Below are 15,922 nucleotides of genomic sequence, written 5' to 3'. Positions count from 1 at the left end.
CACTGAGACACATTGTGCCACCAAGGAGAAACATGCAAGGCCTGAGACCAAGGAAACCAGCATGCAATTTAAACAAAAAGAATCATTTATATTGTGGCAGAGCATACACAGCAGATAAAACATGATTTATTTTTTACAGTCTCTTTTGGCATCGAGTGGCAAACCAAAGGCCTCAATGGGCCACCAATTATCAGCTTGTCCAACAATACCTGGTTTTGCCTCTCTCTGCAGGATCAGGAGGAGCTGCGGAGGACCTGAGGGGGACTCTTGGTTTGAGGACGGATACAGGGAAGCAGTCAGCCACAGGGATGGAGTAAACTCTCTGGACCACCACCTCCACATCCTGCTCCACAGAGCCAGCCTGGCCAAGTCCTTCAATAGCTTCTAAGAGCGAGACGCACTGTCTTGTCAGCACTCCTGAACACCCAAGATTGCAGAGAGCATCTGAGGGAGCAACCTGGGAGACAAAAACAGCAAACAATGACGCAATATTCAACATGACGTACAGTTTTCACTTTCACGAGATTCATCGTCTCAGATGTGAATGGTTGGATATCTTACTGAGGTTAACATAATAGAAGACAATCTTTGAGTTACTGACTGCTGATTGGAAACAACCTATTAACAGAGAAAATAATCAACAGATCGACACATAGAAAGTCACAGTTGCAGCTCTAAGCTCCACTGAAACCAGAGACAAACGATGAGTTCTGTACGACCTATTCTTGACTGAACAGTACGGTTCAGTGTCTATAGTATGGAAACATCATGATAGGGGTGCGATTGACATTTGCAGTTATTTTGGCTGTAATTTTTTTGACTAAATGTGTAATTTACTAATATATGAAGAAGGGAAAAATTGCCAGTCGCAATTTTCCACGGCACAAAATACACAGAGAAATAAATAACAATAGAGAAATACAGCAATTCTTTATAGGTGTGAAGCTGGAATTATAATGCTTGTCTTTCATGGCACCCAGAAGATCATCAAAAATACTTGATTATTCACTTTCTGTGCAACAAGTTTTCAATAAAATTTCTAATACTGAAACTGGTTCAGCTCTTATCATAATGTCAGTTGAATATTAAAACATAATCTTAAGTTCTCCTACAGTTTAAGCGATTCTACAGTAAAACAGCTGCAACATTAAAACCGCAAACAGGTGAAGTGAGTAATGTTGGTCATCACATTACAATACAATTTTCTGCTGGACAAACCTGGAGTCCTGGCATTAGTGTGGATATTACTTTGACATATAACACCCACTTAAATATTGTTGCAGGATAACAATTCAGTAATATTTTCATGTGAAATGATTGCATAGAGAGAACTATAGAAGCAGTAAATTGTCCACCTCTCACGCATTCATTCACTTCTGTGTTAGCTAACGTACGGTCAACCTGTCAACAACAGATGCAGAGAGAGTCTTCTTCCTAAAGATGGTGGCGACAACGGCTGCTCAACTGCATTAAAAGCTACAGATCCTAAAACGGCCATGTTTTCTGCAAGAAATTTTGTTAAAAGCTGCCAAAATCTTTTGGTAATTAACATATTTTGGTAAAATGCATATGTGAATCCATCACTTATTGTATTTCTACAGCAGAAGTTTAAAGACAGAATTTCAAGTGACTGATGCAGGTTACGCGCTCAAGAGACCGTTTATTATTCTTTGTTTTAAATCTTCTTCTAAAGTGAACCTAATTAAATCTGTGGTAAAAACTGCTGCCTGCAAAGCTGCACCTGTGATTTAATAAATCACAAACACTGACACAAGCCATCCAAAGTTTTGTTTCTATGAATGTGAGCTGAGACTTATGGCAAGTAGCCCAACCACTGTGCACACAACATGCTGGCGCTGTCATTACTTGCTTATCTGCTGCTTTCTTTACCTGATGGCATTTTTCTGTCTCACGGTAACAGAAAGATAGTTTAAGAGACATAATGAGGTTTCTTTAATGTTCTGTAAGTCAAATAATTTCTAGCATCAAATACTAGGAATTAAATCACTTGATTTGAATGATACTGAAGCATACACACCTGCTTAGCACTGCTCTCGTCTGTGGTTCTGCATACCTCCAGCAGTTCAAATATTTTACCCAAATAGTATGGCATGTGTCTCTCTGCAGAGAGCTGGCCTCTGGGAATGGACGTGTCGGCTGATTTGGAAGCAGAGTAGACTTTCTGGCTGAAGTGTGTGTTCAGAATAATATGGCAGCTGAAGTCCTCTATGGAGAGACTTTGCCTGCAAAGAGATGAAGTTGATCAGTGTTAGATTCACCATATATTCCCATACAGTTACGGTTTCAGTGTTTTTTTTTTTTTTTTTTTTTTTGCACTCTCCACCTCAACTCTGCTTGTTCTTATTGCATGGGGAGAACCGGGTTTTGGAAGTGAATTCATCGTGAAATTAAACATCTATAAAGGTGTTAGGCAATGATAAACAGCTTCTGTTGAGATTATGCTGGTAACAGATGCAAAAAGTCAGATTTCAAAATAAATGGAATAGACTGTTGCATAAACATAGGGGGGCTGACAGCTCAAGACTGCTTGAATGTCAGACTCAGATAAGGTACCAGACACCTCCGCAGGTCTGTTCAGTGTGTACCACCCAGCACAAAGTACAAGTTCAAAACTCCTCCACAGCAAGTGAGAAACACAACGGATGCATGCGTCCTCTTTAACTTGGGGGAAAGATAAAATTTCCATGTAATTGAGGTTTTTAAGAGGCTACACTTCGCAGCGCTACAGCACTTGATTGAAAACACTTTCCAAATGTGATGTCATCTGTGGAAAAATACTTCAGCGTTCGTCACAATAAAACAGGCCAAGAGTTTTCTGATGAAAAATACCAAACCAAAGCGAGCATATGTGTGACCTGAAATGCTCTGGTGCTAATCTTTAAAGGTTTACCGTTACCCACTTAGATTTCACTCATCTGGTTGGTGTGGCAAGTAGGAAATGTTGAACTTCTCTTTAAAACATTAGGAAAGCATTTCTGGTCAAGTATTTTAGGTCTTTGAGGTAAATAGTACACACCTGAGTGGCACTGAGCCTGAGAATTAAAAGATGTTGTGTAACAGCCAGATAATTACAGAGCCCACTGTCTGTGGTAAGTTTGAATTACGACTTAATTTCTTCCAAATGTATCAAGGATAATAGTGTGATGATGGCTTATCAATGAGTCAGAGCCAAGTGCACTCTGTGACTGGAATTGCCGTACTTGTCACAGCTTGTCTCAGTCTTGCGGTGATAGTTGAAACTGAGAAAATAAACACACTGGTAAACCGGGAAAAACTATCTATTTGGACGTATCATAAAAACTGGGTGAGAAATATTTGGAGACCAAATTATTATGTACATACAATCGCCAGTGTTTGGTTATACCTAACTAGAACAAAATGCAGTCTAATGTGACAGAGATGTAGATAATGTTCAGTCATAGTTCAAACTGGTTTAGAGAGGCGATGAGAAAATTTTACGATCATTTCAGAGACTGTAGTTAATGCAGTTATTACAATAAGGGGTGCTTCTAGTATTTTCTCCTCCCTCAGTGATATAAAAGGACGCAAGTAGCGTGTTCTTTTTCCTGCACAGATTTCAAAGATGTTTTAGCCGCAGCATAGAAAAATCACCAGGCCTAAAATGACAAGAATTAAGAAATATTAATATAGGTGATATGTACACTACCTTTCAAAAAATTTGGGGTCATCCAGACAATTTCATGTTTTCCATGAAAACTCACACTTTTATTCATGTGCTAAAATATTCGCACAAATGTTTTCTGATCATCAATTAGCCTTTCAACACTATTAGCTAACACAATGTAGCATTAGAACACAGGAGTGATGGTTGCTGGAAATGTTCCTCTGTACTCCTATGTATATATTCCATTAAAAATCAGCTGTTTCCAGCTAGAATAGTCAGTTACCACATTAACAATGTCTAGACTGTATTTGTGATTAATTTAATGTTATCTTCATTAAAAATGCTTTTCTTTCAAAAATAAGGACATTTCTAAGTGACCTCAAACTTTTGAACGGCAGTGCATGTACTTTTTCCAACAACTTTTCTATTATAAGATAATTTTTTTTATCACATGGTCAAAATAAAAGGAAAATTGATAGATTTCTGTAAACTAATCTAACACAAAGTCATTGTCTCTACTGTATGCAAATCAATGGTGCTCACTGTTGTGTGTAGCCACACCCCAAAGGCCCATCCTGAACAAGGATTATAATTAACAATATTTACCTTCTGTAAGGTTATTGTCTTATAATTAGAGCTATATCGACTACTTTTTGTCACCATCTCTAGGAAATAAATGTAAATATTCTTCATGCCAAGTTCCTCCCTGATTGCATGCGACTGTATACACAGTTCCTGGTTTTCTTTCCATCTCTCGCACTTTATGGAGTCAAGCAAAACGAATACCAAGAGCATTATGCATTTGTAGACACGCGCAGGTGCAGACACTCTGATGACTCATCATCCATCAATCAATCAAAATATATCTGCTGTTATTTTGACAGTCATTTACCAAATCAGCATATAATAACATTTACTGGTTGCACTTGAAAAAACGCTAAAATGTTCTCACTTTTGAATCATATAATGATATGGATGCTTGTGTACACTTTTTGAGATATTATTTTCTTGTTTTGATTTACTTGTTTTAAAAAAGGTAATAAATAATGACATTTTTTGTTATTATTAGATGCATAAACTACCACTAAACAGAGAGATTTATGTTGCTCTTACTGCATTTTTACAGTTGAAATTTGTGAAAATTGGTTGTGGAAAGCAGCATTACTTTACATTTTATGCGTCATGCAGTAACATTAAGTTACCCAACAAGTACTAAAGTAGTTAAAATATGATCCACTTCAACTAGTTATAAAAAACAGCACCACTTACATGTTTATTATTAACCAACTCTTATTCATTCAACTAAGTAATCTTGGAGCAAAGCAAATTCATACACGGTTTGTCAGGGTCAAATATTTATATTCAAATACCTTACACTGTGTGTTGCTATTGCTAATATTCTATGCAAGTAAAAACCTTGAAGGCAGTATTATAACTTTAAACTTTAAATGATGTATCTTCATAGCATGATATTGCCTGTTTTACATGATGTGAGTACCTCTTCCACTACTGCTGAATTTTTGTCAAACGTGACTTCTCTCACCTAGGAAGAAAAAAAAAAATCCCAAAACAAGCACTCGCGCTATGATTAAGCCTGATAGCGATGTTTATCAGACCATCATCTGTGCAGAGATGGTTAATCAGTGAGCGCTATACTCTAATCTTAGCAGAGCGGAACGTACTGTTCATGAGAATGAGAACAACACCCATACAGGAAGTGTGACCCATTTGTGAACAGGTGAGTGGGCAACTGTCATCATCAGACAGGTAGCCGCCGTTAAGGAGTGGCCCTGCTGCTGGCGTCACAGTTAGCAAGTGAATAACCCCTGCAGGTATTTCCGCTCGCGCCTCGGCCCACTCACAACAAGGCGTGGGAGGTGGGAGGAGCCAACCCACTCTCTGCAGGAATTATGGGGGTGGTTAACCCCTCGAGTGTCACACCGGAAACTGATAAGAGAAATTTTACCAGACGGGCTGATTCTCTAAATTCTGTGTTTTTCCACATTTGCCTGCCCCTTAGCGGTAAAGGCTGCATTGAACTGAATATCTCTCAAGGGTATATTAAGCTTGTCATCAGCTTTACGACTGTTAAAAGAGCAAGGGAGTTTTATTAAATTAGAAAAAAAAATACTGGTTTAAAATGAAAACCAAATGCTCTGCAAAATTTTCAAAGTCATTTACACAAACAAAGAAGCTTTTACGATGCATGTTCACTAGAAAAATATTCTTTGAAAGAGTAAACGAAGTTGCATGGTGGGTCAGCTCTATCTTGTGATTTCAGGAATAGAATGTAACAGGGAAGGAGAGGTGCTAAAGCCAGAGATACTCTCAAACCACCATATGTTTTCAATCTCAGCCCTCTGGCTCCCTCCACTCTCTACTCCCAAATGCTCCAGAAAATAATCCTACTGTGTTTTTTCCCCGGCTTGCTGGAAATGACCTAACTACTGCCAGGAAGAGGAATGTGAAGCATTCCCTGGAGCTGTTCGTGACGTCAGAGCGCTGAGGAGGCCCCTACGCTTCCGCCAGCCTGGATATTCCAGAGCACACTCAACCCAAACTCCCAACAGCTGGAGTCAACTGCTGCCTCGCTCCAACTCCAAAACAATCCCGAAAACACCCCCACCCCCCGACCCCACCATGCGAGGAACTGTTCCTCACATCTGGGCCTTCAGAGCTTACTACTGGGAGCTGAGAGCAGCAACTTTTTACACTCAAAACACACAATTCAAGTTTTTAAAAGTGTAACATACTGTATATATTAATGTGTGGTAATTTATCTTTCAGATTGCCTCCTCAGCATGATATTAAGAGCTCCTGTTACTCTCTGTCCTGTACATAGTGTGTCAGCCTTGTGTTGTGTAACTGCCTGTAACAGTGTCTTTTTTTGTGGAATTTCTAATCCCTGGCCAAGTGATGATCTAGAAAGAAAAATGAAAGAAAAGGAAATTCAAGAAATGGTTTTACCGACAAATGTAACTCATGAAATTTATCACCCCGCTTATTTCCAGTCCTATTTTAGATTTATAAAAGATAAAATGTTCTAACTCAAATTGTATTTATTCCTATTATATCAGAAACAATTAATCCTATTGTCAATCAACAGAAAGCATCTAATTTTGAGTTTTTGTGATTTTTCTGTCATTTGCACGAACTTCTCCAGTGTGCAGATTCTCTACTTTTCTATTTTATATCATTGTAAACTGAACACCTTTGAACTTTTGACTGTTTGTTGGACACTGAAAACCAATTTGAGGATGTTATATTGGACTCCAAGGAACTGTGACGTGCATTTTTCTCTAACAGGCCCAGATAATAATCAAATTAATTCAGAGTTGGTGGCCTAATTCTTACAACAGCCTGTGGGCCATCTTGGATTGCAACAGATACCTCCAATACTGACAAATGATCCTTATTACTTTTCATTACTACTATTTGAAAAGTAATTGATTCCTGCAGTTGGTGCTTACTTGCTGTATCGGTTTCAGACCCTTGTCATTGCCCTGCTGCACCTAATATCCAACTCAGACTGTTTGTGCATCGATACAAAAGCAGTGAAAAAGGTGATTTTCATTGAAAAGTTCCCTCTAGATACATTTAAAACATGTCAAAATAGACAATTTGTATCTGATGTGTCTACCATGGGTGCCAATTACAAATCTCAAAATTCAAAAAGTACACCTGCTCATTTTTTTTTTTTAACTGAAATGAACAAACAAGACTGGAACACGACGCCTCCTGTTTCTCTGAATAGTCAATTCTGAGTTTGCTGGAGTTTCCAAGTTTCCATATCACACTTCTTTGAGTTGCCCGCTAACTGCTACTGGATGCAAAGTAGATGTGATCATCCTGTATGTACATGTTTTATAGGTTGTTTCTCAGTAACTCGGGTTGGCCTGCTTTGACTGTGCTGAGCTACACTGCTGTGTTCTTGCTGAAGATCAGAGGTGACTGTAGCCAACTGTGTCGGTCTCCTCTGCTGTCCTCAGCACCTAAACTGTGCTACAGACTAGAGAGACATCTCTGTAAGTCTCTGTGTTAAGCCATTAATACTTTTCTGCTCCTGTCAATCTAATTTTACACCTTACTGATTGCTTTCAGTCATATCACAGCTGTGTCACCGCTGAAGTAAACTGAACACTTCCCACTTAGCAAGCTTTCCAAAGGCAAATCAACTGGGTGTTTTTTGTCCACTTGAGGTTATAGGATATTCAACATTACAGTTAAAATTTCAGATAAACAACTTTACCTTTCTATATGGCAAAGTGAAGAACCTTCCCAGTGACCCAGCGTGGCTCCACTGCTCATGGTGGTTCATAGCAAGGCACGGCACAATTACCTCCCCTCCCCACAGTGGAAAAACACTGAAAAACTCTGATTTTAAGTAAGTACAGAGATGTTTTCCCTTGCAGCAGATGACAGTCTTTATACTAGACTCTGCACATACGTCATTTTGCGCACTTCAGGCCAAACAAACCCCATATCTGAGTGGAGAGGGACTTTAAAGTGTGACATGCATCCTCTCACCATGGTGGGTATATGTGGATGATATCTCTGGCTGCAGGAATCAGCTGGGCTGCTGTCTCTCTGTTGAATAACACCAACACACGAGCTCTCTCCTCAGAGACAGGGTTACCGTGTTGGTGGCCGTCTCCAGGGGGCTGGTGTTGCTCACAGTGCGCTAGTTGCATGCTGCACTCCTCATGAACCTCCAGCACCTCCAGCACCAGCACGCCAGGCCTGTCCACTGGAGAGCAGAGCAACAACAACACAGATGTTGAGTGTGTGTGTCTTTTTGGACGTGCGTGTCTTTGTGTGTCTGCGTACAGAGTGTACTCCAGCTCTCACGGACTCTTGCTCTCACTGGGACTCATTATGCATTATGAGGGTAATTCACTTTTAGCATCAGAACAATTCGCACTGCATAACTGTAAAGCTCTCAGTGACTCAGGCTGTGCTGAATATGAAACGCACCAAATCCCACTGGGTGACTTTGTGAATGTTTGGAATTTTACCACGATGCTGACTGTGCTTTTGGCCTGGCCAATAAAGTGCACAGAGATAATTAAGAAGAGCAAATCACAAACAATGCCTTGCAGGTATAAATCAAGCTGAGATAAGACAGCAACTTGGCTACATGTAAACTCTGTGTGTAAACGTGATTGCCCTGAAATGTGAAAATTGCAGCATGAGTGGAAAGAGTCAATGCACTTCATTGTGTACATAAGTTGGCCAGAGGGGGGTTTTGATAAGAGTAAATCACATCAAGGAGATGGCTAGAGAGCTATTAAGTTTTAACATGCACTTCTCCAAACATGAATGTGAAGTGCTTCACTTGTGCTCTGCGCATTTAGGTCCCAAACTGCTAAATAATCAAAATAACCACAGGCAGCAGGGCTGTGACAGTACCATATAATGATAAGTTGTAGGCATAGCAGTGTGTTAGGAAATAATTCAAGGTCTCCTGCATATGTGAGCATGTTTACATCACACAGCAAAATTATTACAACAAAGATAAACAGCCGTCTCATTGTAGCATGATTGTTGTTATTACTGAGTGTGTGTAAGCTGGGCGAACACGAAGAAACTTTTAATGAAAAGTTTATTAATGAGGTATATTAAATGTTTTTATGTTTTAAAAATATTGCTGTGAGTCATCTGGTTGACAACTCTACATAAACATAATTCTTTCGATGCCAAAAACAAAAAGAAACATCCAATATTGATTAGAGTTTGAAATGAGGTAAAGTCAGAAAACACATCCGCACTTTAACCCTTCATTCAGCTCTTTACGCTAATCAAAACATCGACTGACCCCGAACTTTAAACTGGATCCGGTGGGTGTTTTGTTTTTTTCCATAATCAACTGTCACTTTTAAGCCACTGCTTGTGTCCTCTTATAAGGAGATACTTATCATAGAGAACACAAGTGGTTTTGTACACCACGGAAAGGAAAAAAGAAAAAAACAACTAGGCAAGCAATTTCCTGTCACCTACATTTTAAGTTCACAGTTCAGAGCCACAGTGATCAACCTACAGCCAGCACTTCCTTAGCGTGGCCCCTCCATACAATTGTGTAAAATCACGCCTGCTCAGAGATGGGCCTCTTCCCACTCACAAATCAAAGTTCATCGTTAAACTTAAACAGTGATTCAAGGAAGCATGTGGGCAAGATCCTGATGTAATCAGATGCAGAGGATATGTGTGACACAGATCACCTGTTGTGGTTGTTGTCGCCGAGGAGTCAGAGCTGGCCTGGTGCTTCCAGAAGCTGATAGCTGACCTCTGTCTGCACTGAAGCCGATACAGTCTCTCTGCCAGACCTCCACTTGGAAACAAACACACGCATAGAGGTAGATGATGTAATGTGATAAACTTAAACAGAACACACGATGTAACCAAGGCATGTGCAGAATTGTTTATTTCAAAGAGCAATAAAAGAGTTTCTGATGAGAACAACAAGCTGTCGAAGACGACAGATAGCCCATCTGTGAGATTTGGTGGGCTTGAAGATGGCAAACGACATTTAGCACCCACGTTATCATACCAGGTGTCCCTTTCATCATGAGTTCTGCTGTGGAAACACTGCAACTCAAGTTGAACTATCACCTGGCTGAAAGCAATGTCTTGTTACTTGTTTGCTCTTGTTCTGATGCAATATATTATAAACGCATAATATACACCGAGTTGGAATTCTAATTATAATAACATATATTAATCAGTTTTTGTTTTATTGGAGTGGTTGATTCAGCTTTATGATCATTTTGGAGGATCTATTTTTTGAAGGAAGTGTTATATTTTCTACATTTACCAGTACCCTCATTTAAAACCTCTCTAAAATGAAGAAAAGAAACACCAGTGATAGAAACTAGTATCAGTAATATCCTGAGTTGTGGTATCCTAAATATTGGAAAAATAAAAAAAACAACACAAGATCTACGTATCTGCCGTGGAAAGTCTAAGAGCAGAAATCAAACCTTTGAAATTTTCTTCTCTTTTTGGCAGAGTCTTCGGGAGTCTTGGACTGTCTGTCCATCGGTTTTTGAGGCGTCTGCAGCATTGCCTGAGCAGATCTCACCCAGTCACTCACTGACCTTTTGCTGCCCTCACCAGTTTGGAGAGGAAAGATTTCTGAGTCCAGTCTGCTCGAGGTCAATGTGCTGCCAACATTCTCTCCATCAGACACATAACCTGAGATCTCTAGCTCCTTTACCTTGAAATAGAGTAAAAATGATTGATTAATTCACCGTGAAAAACTGGCACTATATTGAAATATATCACTCTTGAATTAACATGTTAAAGAGCTAAACTGCAGTTAACATACAATTGTATATGAGGAGAATATAAAATGCTTCAAATCAGCCATCAATAATTAATGAAGAGATTTTAAATTAAATAAAATGAATAATCTCAATTGTGCAGTGGGTGGATATGGTACACTGTCAGGTTGATAAATTCCAAGATGCGGTAACAAAACAATCTTTTTTGCTGTATCATTGCTAACTACACCTGAGGGAATCAGTTCTCATGGAAAAATCCACAAGAAACCTGAGTTCCTGTCATGTGCAGACAAGACCAGCATACCAGGATCTGTCAGCCAATGTGCTCTCTTATTTGAATCAACTTGACCCTGCTCGGCAGAGTGCCAGCAGACGTCACACTCTAACCAGCTACAGAGTAAAAAGGAACACTATGTTCCTGGCTCCGGTTCAAAAATGTTTTCACTCAGCACTGAAAGCATTGTAAGTACACAGCTCTACGCAGCCTCATCCACTAGCAAGTTTTCCTGAACAAACAGTAGTAAAACCATGTTTATAGCCCTGCTGCAACTCTGATGTGGTGGAGGCTGTTGACCCTTTAAGTGCTGATGTTAGGGGAGTCGCACTGAGCAACATGCTTCATCTGGGAAGCGGTCATCCTCTTTGGCCTTGAAATGCAAAGTCGCCTTCACAGCTCCGCCTGTCCAATTTCAGCAGCTAGTACAATAACATAGAAATCTGGCAGACGAGCATCAAGTGAGTCAGCCATGCATTATTTGGAGTAATAAACTTTGCCTTGGATTTGGATCTTCCTCCCTCTTTATCCTGTTAGATCCGGTTTAATTTTCAATATGCAGCGTGGAAGCGAGCTTTCTGGACAGCAAATAAAAAGTCCACTTTGGTGTGCACATTCCGCTGTTTTAATTAAATCAATATTTACTGTACATGTAGCAAAATGAAACAAGGAAATAAAATTTGATAAATGCAAGTGATGAAGAGCAAAATGCTATTCCAAATATGCACTAATCAGCCCGTCGACACTACCACATGCATAACTGTTCGTGATTCTATGTAGTTAACTAGGACCCTCTAGAGTTTGTCTTTCCAGCAGGCCTCTGACCACAAGGCTCCTGTTCGGTGATCTTAAATCTTGTTTGACCCCAGAGAGCTGATAGCAGCAAATTAAACTGTGACAAGAGGAAGTAGCTTGGTCTGCGGGAGTGATGTTCATCTGTTGACAGGCTTCCTCTCGACACACAGCCTCCAAACTCATGAGCTTCATCACAAGTTACTGGTTACTTAAGTTCATCTAGTGTTGTACAGTTGGACCTACTAAGTTTAATTAGTAGGTAGGTACAGTAATATATTATACCGTGGTGACTCAGATGATGACTGGCTTCAATCAAGAGTCATTGTGTTCAAGGACACTTCAATAAACCACAATCTATATCACCACATTACCTCAGTAATTTGGCAACATCTACCTGATCAATAATGTGCTGTAATATGTGCTCAAACAACTAAACACTGTGTGTGTGTGTGTGTGTGTGGTCTTGAACCAGAGCACAACACCTTCACCACTCCTTGTACATTCTCTCCATGCCAGCCCTGCCTTTTACAAACACTGCTTCTGAATGACTTCTGAGAAGGAACAATCAATACAAATCTCCACAGCATACAGGAGGGTCCACAAAAAGGCTGACTTTAGTGATAACGCGACAAATGAAACTGAATTTGTGTTCAGACAACCACAGCGCAAGCATTTTATTACATCATCATTACTGATTAGTCTGCTAATTATTTTCACATCAAAATTTTCAACAAACCAAGCTGCCATAAATGAGCAGCTTTCATCTTGAAAACACTCCAAACTTCCAAAATATTGTATTTACTTCAACGGAAGACAAAAAGGGAGCAAAACCAAACTGTCAAAAGATACTCAATATTAGCCAATTCTTTAGTTAGTCTTGCAGCTCAACAGTCTTCTGATTTTCTGCATAAATACAGTAGACGATTTAATTCTTTGTACATATGCATTTCAGAGTGTTAAATGTAACTACTGACATATTTAAAGTAGAAAAAGTTTCAAATTATTGCATGCATTTGTCATGGCAGTGCTATCTGCTTTAGAAAACTAAAGTATCAGTCAAGCCAGTATTTTATTGCTAGCTCAGCTTGTGAACTTTGACAGAACATAACCTAACCAGAAAGTGCTAGTTTGAGCCCATCAGGCCTTTTCAGGACATCAGACTAGACTGCAATACTCCACCTAGTGGCATGATGACAAAACATACAATCACAACAACTTAAATCCAAATCATTGAAAGAACACCAATAATATAGTTTGACACAATACTATAAATATGATCTTACACTCAAACAAAGGCTTTCATGCAGCGTAAGCTATAGGGGCAGGCAAGCTTCATCAGGTTTGACTGGCACAGTGAACAGCAGACTGTCTCAGTGGATTTCAACAAAAAGCACAGACACGTATTTATGAATGCTGTTTAGATAGCTGCAAGCACCCGCAGTCATCAGCTTAAGTGGGCAATGCACTGGAATTAATTAGTTAAATGGAGTGTAAGAAGGCATAGAGCCCCACCTAGTGTCCCATAACAGAAATTACAAGCTTTAGAATATTGCCTTGTATACAGCACACCTTTTCAGAGCAGACATTTTGACATGTCACTGCAGGAATAGCACAGGTGGAGTTATTAACGGTAATGATGGCTCAGTTCCAAGTGCCCCAGTGAGTCTTAACTGGAACCAGCATGCACAACAGCAGGAGCTGCCCTAAGTGGAAGTAATACACCTGTGCTTTTCCTGCTACCGGTGTGTGCCACTGTACCAGTATGATACACCTGTTTTTTCTGAACATGCGGTGATAATTTTTTCACTGCTGTTAATTTTAATGAGGGTTATCAGTTTAAAAATGATTCACTCACGTTCGCAGATCGAAGAGACAAGTCTTTCTGCTTTTCATCACAGGACTCTGACTCGCAGTCAGAGATTTGCTGCCCACTGTCCTTTTCAGCATCTTCTTCAGACTCATCCAGATCGCTGTCTGTGTCTATATCAGGAAGGTCATCTGAAGCAAGAAAGAAAGAAACTAGGAGCTTTTCTAAGGCTTTAAAGTGCAGCTTAAAGTCTTGATTAGTGAATGGACATACCTCAGCTCTTGTTACATAACAAAAACAAGTCACAACAGATGTGATTTTTTTTTTTTTTTTTTTTTTTTTAACCTTTATTGGTGCCGAGCATACGTAGCGCTCTGGTGTAAGACTGAGTGGGAGCCGTGGATCTCCCTGATCTCTGAGATCGCTGTTGCTGCTGCACAACAACCCTGGATAGATGTTGCTCCCGAGTCTCATTGTCATACTGTTCACTGTCACTGGAGCTCCACGCAATATGCACTGGATCCTCATTACGAGCACCGGTCTGCACTGGGAAACACAGAGAGATGAGAGCTTAATTTAAAACTCTTTGATACTTGGGGTTTTTTCAATTCTTTATTTTAAAGACCCCTCCGATAACAATTAAGTTTTCTACTTTTTCCTTATAGTGACTTTTATATGCTGGAGGACACATTACCCATGAAATAAGTATGACTGAGCATTTCTATCCTGAGACTTCTGAGGTTTCCCATGTAACACACCTAAAGAATCAGTCTTTTCTGAATCTTTGTTTTCTGGTTTGAACATGTATGACTCAATTACCCCAATACACCATGTAGTGTAGAGCAGTTTTACAGTGTGTGTGAGCAAACTTATCAGTAAGCTGGTGTGCTCCATTTGCAGCATGTGGGGAAAGGTGGTTGGAGCCCCACAGTATTAACTCCTGTCTAAACAAGAGACACTGTGCAACAACATTTCTTTCATATAGAAGTAAATATGTGGAATATTTGGATGTAAATAAGGAAATATCTATAGAGAGAATATTTAAATGTGCTTTTGGACCCAACAAGACCTTTGATGCCAGCTTTTGGTGCTTGACACATACATTCTGACAAGGAAAAAATATCTAGAAAGCACTGAGGTTTAATATGGAGAAATAGATAAATGAAAAGTTAAAGAAAGTGGGTGAGTTCAAGTTCATTTATGCCAGAATAATGACTACACTAACAGACTAAACTGAAGAATTATATCTATATCTATAAGCACTGTGTGGGGCAGTATAATTATTCAGCAAATTACCTGCAGCTGGCGACTGCGCCAGTTTCCTTATGGCAGACAGTTTCCTCCCTGATGACTGGAGGTTCTGCAGCAAAAACCAATTATCAACACCATGAACAGAGCTGGAGCAACATAGGAATATAACAGCAACGTGTTATATAAATATCCTATTATACATCACGTCAGGATGCTCTTTATCGACCTTTATCACTGGAGTTTCCAAAAAACTGTCTCCACATTTCTCCCAGCTCTTGGCAGACGACACGGTTGAAAGTGATGATGTCACCTTTCCAACTTTTTGGAGACCATTTTCAGCGTCATCCGGGAAGAAAACGCACTCTATGTCCTTGAAGTACCTTTTACGCTGCCAAAAATCAACAATAAAAGTGAGAGGGGTCAGGTTTAAAGCAATTAGGATTCACTTTAAGCGGTGTATTAAAAACAGTACCGCGTATCTGTTCCGCCGTGTTACTCATAGATTAAAATAGAACTAAAATACAACATAAAATAGAACAGTTAACATGACTGGCAGGTAAACTCCACTCAGCTGTGGGCGGGCAGAGCCGGTGCTAAAGCTAACTAGCTAGTAAGGTTAACGTTCACTGAATAGCAAGTTAGCTAGCTAGCTCGCTAGCTGGGTTCTTACCTTTCTGGAAGACATTGAGAAAAACCCGTTATAGTTTAGGTGCTTTGGTTGTTAATGTGCCCTGTTCACGCCGCTTCATACAAAGAAAACTACTTCTTTAACCCATCTTTGTGAAGTTACCGGTGTTTGCTGCCTCACCAGTCTGCAGATGAAGCTAACAGGATGAACCAACTTGTAGCGCTTGTGCAATCTGAAGAGG

At 39.8% G+C, this 15,922-nt stretch overlaps 1 protein-coding gene across 2 annotated transcripts in view; it reads right to left on the bottom strand.

Moving 5' to 3' along the window:
* The window catches only part of spidr (scaffold protein involved in DNA repair), a 38,401-nt gene extending 22,479 nt beyond the window's left edge, over positions 1-15,922 (bottom strand). The window contains exons 1-10 of one of the 2 annotated variants that reach the window (XM_023283678.3): positions 15,724-15,922; positions 15,280-15,441; positions 15,099-15,162; positions 14,148-14,348; positions 13,851-13,993; positions 10,624-10,859; positions 9,865-9,974; positions 8,174-8,393; positions 2,039-2,243; positions 210-457 (exon numbers count right to left, since the gene is read on the bottom strand). In XM_023283678.3, the coding sequence (XP_023139446.2) occupies positions 210-457; positions 2,039-2,243; positions 8,174-8,393; positions 9,865-9,974; positions 10,624-10,859; positions 13,851-13,993; positions 14,148-14,348; positions 15,099-15,162; positions 15,280-15,441; positions 15,724-15,738 (1,604 nt within the window). In that variant the 5' untranslated portion in view covers positions 15,739-15,922. Of the gene's footprint in view, positions 1-209; positions 458-2,038; positions 2,244-8,173; positions 8,394-9,864; positions 9,975-10,623; positions 10,860-13,850; positions 13,994-14,147; positions 14,349-15,098; positions 15,163-15,253; positions 15,442-15,723 lie in introns of those variants that run through there. The other variant, XM_055014397.1, reaches the window with a different exon arrangement.

Source organism: Amphiprion ocellaris, chromosome 10, assembly GCF_022539595.1.
Source record: "Amphiprion ocellaris isolate individual 3 ecotype Okinawa chromosome 10, ASM2253959v1, whole genome shotgun sequence".
NCBI lineage: Eukaryota > Metazoa > Chordata > Actinopteri > Pomacentridae > Amphiprion > Amphiprion ocellaris.
This window is presented reverse-complemented; position numbering and strand designations above follow the sequence as displayed.